Below are 8666 nucleotides of genomic sequence, written 5' to 3'. Positions count from 1 at the left end.
AACCTGATCATTTCTCCCATCTTTTTGTGGCTCTCTCAGATGTTCCAATAACTTAAAGAAAAGAGAAGTTTGGCCTCAGGATCCAACTATGGTTATATATCCTCAAAGGCTGCCTTGAAATATTTAGCTATTTTCTGTAGAGGTGTGGGTTTTTTTCTACTAAAATAATTCACTTCTATGCAACCCAGAATGTGGAAGCAGTTAAAGTGATAAAATATATAATTTATCCCTCATCCATTACAGCAATGAGCTCTTGAACTATAACCATCTTTTTATTATGCCGACATTAAGGAAACATACCCCTTTAATTATTAGTAAAGAGAAAGTTTGGTATTTGTCTAGATTAATTTAAGTCCAAAACCTATTCACTAAGTGAGGCTTGAATCAGTGACTTAACTGGGGGTGTTCCCATTCAGAAAGTTAAGCACATGCTCAAAAGTTTGTAGAGCTGGGACACTTGGTCTTACTTTTCAGATACAGTCCTTATGTTGTTAAGATTCAAACTTCAGAATGTTATAACCTACAAAAAAAGGAAATCTTGGAACAAGCTTGTGACTTTTAGTTCAGTAGAACCAAAAAACCAAATAAAACCAGTTAAACAAACAAACAAACATAAAACCCCCAACATTTTCCCAACAAGGGCAAGGTTTTGTGATGTCTGAAGCAAGATTACTAGTGTCTAAATTCTCATTCCTGAGAACAATGTTTTTTGAGTAAAGCTTTTCCTGACAACAGATGTCTTTTCTTACATACAAGAAGTCTGACAATGCCTTCAGCGCTTCTCTAAAAAAAAAAAAAACACAACCCAACTCTGATGACCTTATCGTTCTTTCTAAATCAGTTTCACACACAGAAACATAACTAATCAACCACTACACAATTTAATTATTTTCACAGTGTGTCCATTTTTTAGAAAATTATTCCTGAACAAAGTCCAGTCTTTGGTTATCTAATGACATGTAAGTTAGATTTTTGTTTTTTTCCCCTTGAATTATACTTTTCCATATAAACAAGCAAATTAAAAACAAACAAACAAAAAAAAACACCACCACACCACTCTTAAAAGCTCTATGTCAAATTCTTTGCCGGTGAATCAAAGCCAGGGAAACTGTAATACTTTTTGCCCATTAATATATTGCCTAGCAATTTGTACTGTATATGTGATAGTCAACATATTCTTCTTAACATTTTTCTCGGGATGTTCAATACACTCTAAAATACTTCATATTAAAACAGAGAGTGCAAAAGACTGGGAAATAAAGAATTCAAGTTGTTTATGCAATCTACATTTTTTCCCCTTTGCTCCTAAGCAATATACCTTTTTCATATGATCACATACTGTTTTTTTTAATGTAACTGATGTGACCAGTACGCAAATGGATAGGACACAGAGAACAAATAACTTGGAAACTTCCATCATTTCCACCTCCTGTTATGGGTCAATGAATTAAAATATGTTCATTATCCAAATCTAAAATTATTTGTTTCCATTTAAGCTCTGGCATGGTGCAAATTGCTATAGCATGTGATTGTTTCACAAACATGCATTATCTTGTGAGATAGGGCAGAATTATAACCCTATTTTGCAAAAGGGGAAATGCAGCTTTGGGAAATAATCACTTACGCATTTCAAATATTTCATACCACAACTGCTCTAGCAGTAAGGCTGAGGAACTCCTTATTGTCTGGTGAGAAATATGGGTTCAGGTAAATTCAAACAGAAAAGGGAATTGAACCTGGTCTCCCAAATCTCAGGTGAATAGTCTGATCACTGAGATTCTTGGTATAACATTATCTCCTTCCACTGTTTTGTGCTGCTTTTCCATTGATTTTATTATATGCGCCTGCAAATTACCTATTTGACAAGGGTAGCAAAGAACTCTGGTTTTCATAATAAATAAAAGTTTGGTTTTCATTGTGATAGATACTGAATGTGGTTCTTTTAAAATTATTTTTGTTTTGCTTTTCATACTTCCACAATGGAGATGGATAATCAGCTTCACAACGTTAAGGTCACTGTCATTTCTAAACTGTGAATATGATATCCAAATCAAGTCTTCATTTTTACTTTTCTCCTTTATAAAAGTTATAAGCCTTGGCTATGTGACTAACATTTTAAAAGGAGTTGCACCAGTTGTATAATGAAATTGCTACACATAATTCCCTTATACATTATTTTGTCATTCAAAATACAGTGGTGAAAAATTCTCAGAAAATACAGGTTAACATGAAAGTTTTATCCTTACTTGTAATTGAGTTGCGGGGTTCACTAATTTAGGAAGTATCAGCTGTTTTTTGCCAACTTTTCATCTCATAGAGACTCCATTGATAATCAGTTCAGAAATACAGTTTTGACTTAAATAATCCTGACTATGTTTGCAAATTATCAGGTAAAATTACAAAAAGAAAGAGAAAATGAGGGAAATTCAAAGGAAAGAAGATAGTGAAACAGTGGAGAGGACAGAGTAAAACCAGTGATAGAGATTGAAAAAAAAATCTGGTAAGCAAAGAAAAAGCATCAATTAGAAAAGAACTAGAATGAAACTGCTTTTCATACAAAGTGAAAGAAAAAATGAAAACCTGTAAAATGTGATAAAATTAGTTTACACAGAGGACAGAATTGATTGTTTGCCAAGCAAAAATTATTTTAAAACATTGTAGATTGAAGCGATAGTGCCTCCTTAAGAACACTCATACTATTATGAGCTACAGCTCTGAAATTACTGAGAGTATGGATATCTACGTATTTATTTCTATTTTATTCACCTTTGACAAATACCTGATTTGGAATGGATACTGTACAGATTAGTTTGGCCCAAAATGTTTTGAAAAAATAAAATTTGATGAGATTGTGACAAAAAATAATGAGAAGATTGTCCTTTTTTAAGAAGAAGCAGAATCAGGATTTTTCCTGATGAAAATGAGAGTTTATTTGGAATCCTTCAGTATAATACATGTATTGCAGCCTTGGGCTTGGACAGAAAAGCTTCTATGAGTATTAGCTATAAATAGTAAGATAATTTCTACTGTTTTTCTGGCTTAATTGAGTAATGTAAATGAAAGCATGCAAACAGCAGAAATGATGGAAAGTAAATTCCAATTCCTTTTATTCAGTTTGATAGGGTTTCTTAAACACTTTTAATTCTAGGTAATTGGACCTTTGCTTTTACAGAATTCTCTCAGTCTTCCTGCAGGATCAATACAAGTTCAAGGCCTAAATCTTGAAATCATTATTCACTGTTTTGTTTTCTTCTTCTGTCTTTGCACCGTAGTAAAGTGCCACCTTTATTTTATGTTGCTTACACTTAAAAGTGGGAAAAAGGAAAGATTTTTAAACTTCCAAAATGTAGTGAAGGTTGCTGTGCCATTCTTTTAACATCAGTTTTTCCATCTTAAAATATCAAGACAAAATATGATTTTTAGGATAGAGATTATGCTGTAAACTATAGGAACAAACATTATGAATGCAGACTAAGTTTTACAAAAAAATTTTAGAAAATGGCAGAGCCTGAGCCTTGGAGGCGATTTGTGCATCTACAGCTGGAGCAAGCGCAGTCCAGCGATGCAACTGTAATGTTAAAAATGAGACAGGGCGGCTTTAAGAGAGAAACAGGAAGCTGTAACGAGAATCCAGCTGAATTCTGAGCTGGGGCACTTTACCCTGAGGCTGCAGATGAAACAGATGTGCTTGCTGTGAATTTCTGTAGTATCTGGACTTTTTTGTACCAAAGGTGATAACACTTTCCTTCCTGTGATTTTTTTTTTTTTTGTGGACATATTTTCTATAAAGGGAATGAAATGGAGAAGTCGAAGAAATATCTATCAGTGAAAGATGAAGATCAGTTTTATCATCAGGGAGCTGTGGAGTTGCTAGTCTTTAACTTTCTGCTTATTCTTACAATATTAACAATTTGGTTGTTTAAAAACCATCGATTCCGCTTTCTGCATGAAACTGGAGGAGCTATGCTTTATGGTGAGTATAAATTCAAGTGCCAGCTTAACATGGGACTAGTTGCATATTTATGATCAGGCACTTGAGCTGAAGTGCTGACAAAGCTCAGAAAACGTGCTGAATGAAATGTCATCAGCTCCATATCTGTACAGTAAAACAATAATGTAACAGAATCTCTCATGAAGGAGCTAGAGGCTGACTTGTTAAGGGAGCAACAATCATGAGCTGGTTATCCTCACGGTGTGCACGTTGTGTTCCTCTATGGGCAAACAGCCACTGCATGACACTTTGGGAGTTAGGGAGTTTACTGTTTTCAAAAGAATTAAATGCCCACAGTGAAAGATATTTAATTTGCTTATTTTCCATGCTTGTTTTATATAACATTCAAGGGTGTTAGACAAGGAGCCTTGTGGATACAGCCATGTTGTCTAATAAAGTTTAAATGATCTTGAGATTTTTCTCTTGGTTTTTCTCTGTGCCTTTGAAAAACAGACTATGAAGAATGCCTCTCTCAAGTCTTCTCTGAATGCTGTCATTGTACTGTAATTTCAGTTTGCCTGTCTAGTCCTAATCTTCTTTTATGAAGTTTTGCAATATTGCGTATCACTTTCATGTAGAACTTTCTGCATTGTCCACTGATAACAAGTACTCACTAGTTTAATGGTATACACTTAACACGTATAATGATTTTTCTCGTCATTCCCTCTTACTGTTGTTTCACTTTGAGAAAAGTGTGTGACTGCCATTTCTGTTACCATAAAACTCATATAGAAGGGTAACACTGTCAAAATGGAAGATATAAACGAACAACTCAGTCATTACGGATCTAAATGCCAGCCTGTTTTAACTCAGGCTCATTCTATGCACATCACATACTCTAGCAATGTAATACCCAAACCTGGTTTTGTTAAGATTGCATATTCTGAAGAATATTTTTTTATCATGGCACACCGCATGCAAAAAACTCTATGGAGGTTCAACTGCAAGCCTGCAACAGAAAAGGCAACTGACCCCTACATGTTGAGATAAAAGCTTCATTTGCTTTTTCTATATCAAGCATTTTAAGATGATCTCAGTTCCATAGGAGGACTGCAGCTGAAGATCACCGTCTTCCTTGTATCCCGTTCAAACTATTTCATTAGATAAATTAACTGTATGAAATTTCAAGAACGCAGGCTATTTCATCTTCTTGGCTCACTTACTATCTTCATAAGTGATTTGATACTTTGAAGGAAAGCAAGTAAACAAGAAACTCTTTTATTAAGCCAGTCACTGAGCCCGTAACACCTGGGTGAGGAAGTCTGTGGGATCTCTTAATTCTCAATGCCTTGAGTTTGTTTTAAAGTTGTGAAAAAGTATTTATTTGATAATATGCCCTTTTTCTAATCTTGAAATCTGTCGCACATAGAAAACACACTTCAACTGAATCAGTTGGGACTGAAATACGCATCACACGATACTTAGTTAAATGCAATGGTTTTCATTGTCAGACATCAACTAGATTGTTGTTTAAGAGTTTTATGGGGTACGAGCTACTTAGCATCACTGAGAATACATTTGCTCATTGCATTTCTATTAACATCTCTCAAAAGGAAACCATGAAACACTGTGCAATATAATCATTATGATCAACTTGTAAATTACAACGTTTTTCTAAATACATGGGTGACTATTCTAGAGTAGCTTCCTTTACACTATTGTGCTGTTTCCCATGTGCGGCTGATGACATTTGTTGAAGACTTAGACAAAAGGCTATCAAAATAGAAATGAAATACGGGGGAATACAACATTACACAAATAAATCAGTATTTAATTAGAGTTTTATCTATATCTCAGTTCTATTTTGCTGCCTGCCCAGAACATAATCTGCACATCATAAGGACAACCAGCTTATGATATTCTTTTGATCAGTTAAGAGATTAGTGCTGCAGCAGGACAGAGCTTTTGAATTATTAAAACATTCATGAACAAAAGAAGCATTCCTCATGATTGTAAATAAACTATCTATTTAGTCTTGCATTATTTATGGCAACCTTCAAACAGGGAAAAAAGCTTATTCGTAGGATCCAAAAAGCTGATGATGTCCTTTTTATCCTTAAAAATTTTGGATATGGGTCTAGGTATCTTTAGCATTGTGGAATAGCAATAATGAAAAGAAAGTGGAATTTCAGAAGTCATGATAGAGGTCTCAGTTCAACAGGCAGCAACTTTGAGAGAAAATCTTCATGGCACCAAGCACTGACAGTGAGCTAAATCCTGCCCTTACTTATTTATTTCCTTCATTATCAGAACAATTCTGATAATTGTACAAACCAAAAGTCTCTGCCCTACAGTTTGCATTACTCTAGCCCGTTGAGCTATTTGCTAGATACGTGAATAGCAGCACACGAAATCTATAATTTTGCTTCAAGTGATAGAAGAATATGGCCACTTATTTGCAGACTGTGTCCCGCGGTATGATAGATGGGTCTGTATTCCTTATCAAGACAGTGTGCCATTAGGAGTATAGGAGTGGAAAGGATGGAGAAAGTGAAATATGGGGAAATCCAGGGGAAAAAAAAAAGCACAGAAATACAAAAACAGGAAGAAGCTTTACAGTTACTGCAAAGTGCTGAACAGCCACAAACTGAACACTAGGAACAGCCTGATAGAAAGTTCTATTTAAAGAATAGAACAAATAAAAGGGTTGTTTGGGTTTTTTTTTTTTGCATAAGCTTTGTAGGAAAATGTGGTTTTAGGCTGAATAGTTCCAGCTAAAGAAAACTCTGTACTGGAAAATTGTCCATTTAGAAACTTTAAAAACTGAGATTTTTTTTTTTTTTAATCAAAGCAATGGTTCAACACTAAATATAGCTGTATTTAAATAAAATCTTTCTGCAGTTGCAAAGAAAAAAAAATGAAGCATTTAGCATAACCCAGAATTAATTCACAAGAATTAATTCAACAGGTATTCAATATTATTTCACAAAAAAAATTATGTGTACATATATATGTGTGTATATACATTTCAAGGCATTTAGCTTGAAAGTATTTAAACATGCAAATTGTTTAGTTTGTTTTGACACCAGATTGAAAAATCACTCACAGACAATGAAGAACAATACAGACTTACGTGTTTATTCATTCATTCCTTTGTTTTCCAGTATCTCAAAGAACAAGTTTCTCTGCACACTGTAGCTTGGTTTGACAAACCAACCCCAAATAGTAAACTCAACTTACGTCCTGATTTCTGTATATCAAGGAGGCAGGTGAATATGAAAGAGTAACTTTGTGCCACCCAAAAAGGGAAGAGCATCCTTTATATACATTGTCAGCACAATTTTCTATACAACAGCATAGTCAGAATTAGCGTGGTAGATTATCTACACAAGCAGTAACGAAAACTGAATGCCATTTATCTCAGATAAGAATCGGTGGCCCCTCTTTTAGCACCAGATCCCAGAAGATGGCCTCTTAGTACTAGACCAAATAAAAGATTTAAGTGCTTATTAGCCAGCTCCTACCCGGCCTGATATCTTTAGATACCTCAGTCATAAAATGTCAGGTACCAAATTCCCCATATAATACATAAGTCATGGCCCTCCACATTAGTGGGGGAATACCCCAGAGCTAGCACAATGGAAGACTGAGTGTAAGTATCCAAATTTCTCATCCTCCCCAGAATTTAGGTATCAGGCTACATACAGGTGCCACCAGTTACCTCTGATTAAGAGGCTAAAGGACTCCTGCAGGCAGGCAGCTAGAATTAAACTTTACCAAAAACCTAACAGACAAACAAAAACAACCCCCACCACCAATACAATCTGTGTCTTTTATCTCTAGGTTAATTAACAACTTTGGTTGAAATTGTTCTCAGCTTGAATAGTTGTCACCCCTAGGGAACGTGAGATACCCATTAGGGTGGAGGTGAAGCTGATTGAAGATGTACCTGCCTCCAAAGTTGTGCTCTGTGGGACTAGTTGATGAGACTGGAAGGAAAACATAAAAAGGATGAATGACAGAACACAGTCATTATAGCACTCACAAGAAATGGCTTCATGTTGCAGTGGTTCAAGATGCTTCCTGAAGTTTTGAGGGGATTGGAGGGGTGGGATTGGAGGTCTACCACTCTTTTTCTTCCCTCCAATTGTTCAGGTCTTGACAGGTGTGCAGTGGGAAAGCTGACTGGCAGCAGCCCTTCCTCAGCCTCTTCTGAGGATCCCATGCAGCATGTTTGGAAGTGAGGCACACCTCAGAGTTCCTGATTCAACTTTGGTGGAAGTGTCTAATGATTAGGCAATATGATTCTTACACCTCCTAAATCCATTATGCCTCTTGTGTGGAATAATTGTAGTTTCCTTCCAATTGTGAGTGTGTTCTGAGTACCCCTAATTCTCAAAGGCAGCAATGGATGTAACAAGTCCCAAAAAGAGAATCTCTAGCCCTCAATAAAATAATGAAGAGTACTTCCTTGTCTTCCTGACTACAACATTCATAATGAAAAGAGATTGTCAGGATTCAGAGGAAAGCATGGGAAAATCATGATCAAGGCAGAAACTGACATTTTCTAGTGGGTAGATGAAGAGAGGAATAGCATTCTTGAGGCAATGTCCTGGTTTCGGCTGGGATAGGGTTAAATTTCTTCCTAGTGCTGTGTTTTGGATTTAGTATGAGAAAAATGTTGACAACACACTGATATTTTCAGTTGTTGCTAAGTACCCTCCTAATCCAAGCA

General features: G+C 35.6%; 1 protein-coding gene across 1 annotated transcript in view; it reads left to right on the top strand.

Annotated features, from left to right (window-relative positions):
* Positions 1–3525: 3525 nt before the first annotated feature.
* Positions 3526–8666, top strand: part of SLC9A9 (solute carrier family 9 member A9) — a 208275-nt gene continuing 203134 nt past the window's right edge. The window contains exon 1 of the mRNA XM_075158327.1: positions 3526–3973. Coding sequence (XP_075014428.1) covers positions 3799–3973 — 175 coding nt within the window. The 5' untranslated portion in view covers positions 3526–3798. The remainder of the gene's footprint in view (positions 3974–8666) is intronic.

Source organism: Calonectris borealis, chromosome 9 (assembly GCF_964195595.1).
Source record: "Calonectris borealis chromosome 9, bCalBor7.hap1.2, whole genome shotgun sequence".
NCBI classification, from domain to species: Eukaryota; Metazoa; Chordata; class Aves; order Procellariiformes; family Procellariidae; genus Calonectris; species Calonectris borealis.
This window is presented reverse-complemented; position numbering and strand designations above follow the sequence as displayed.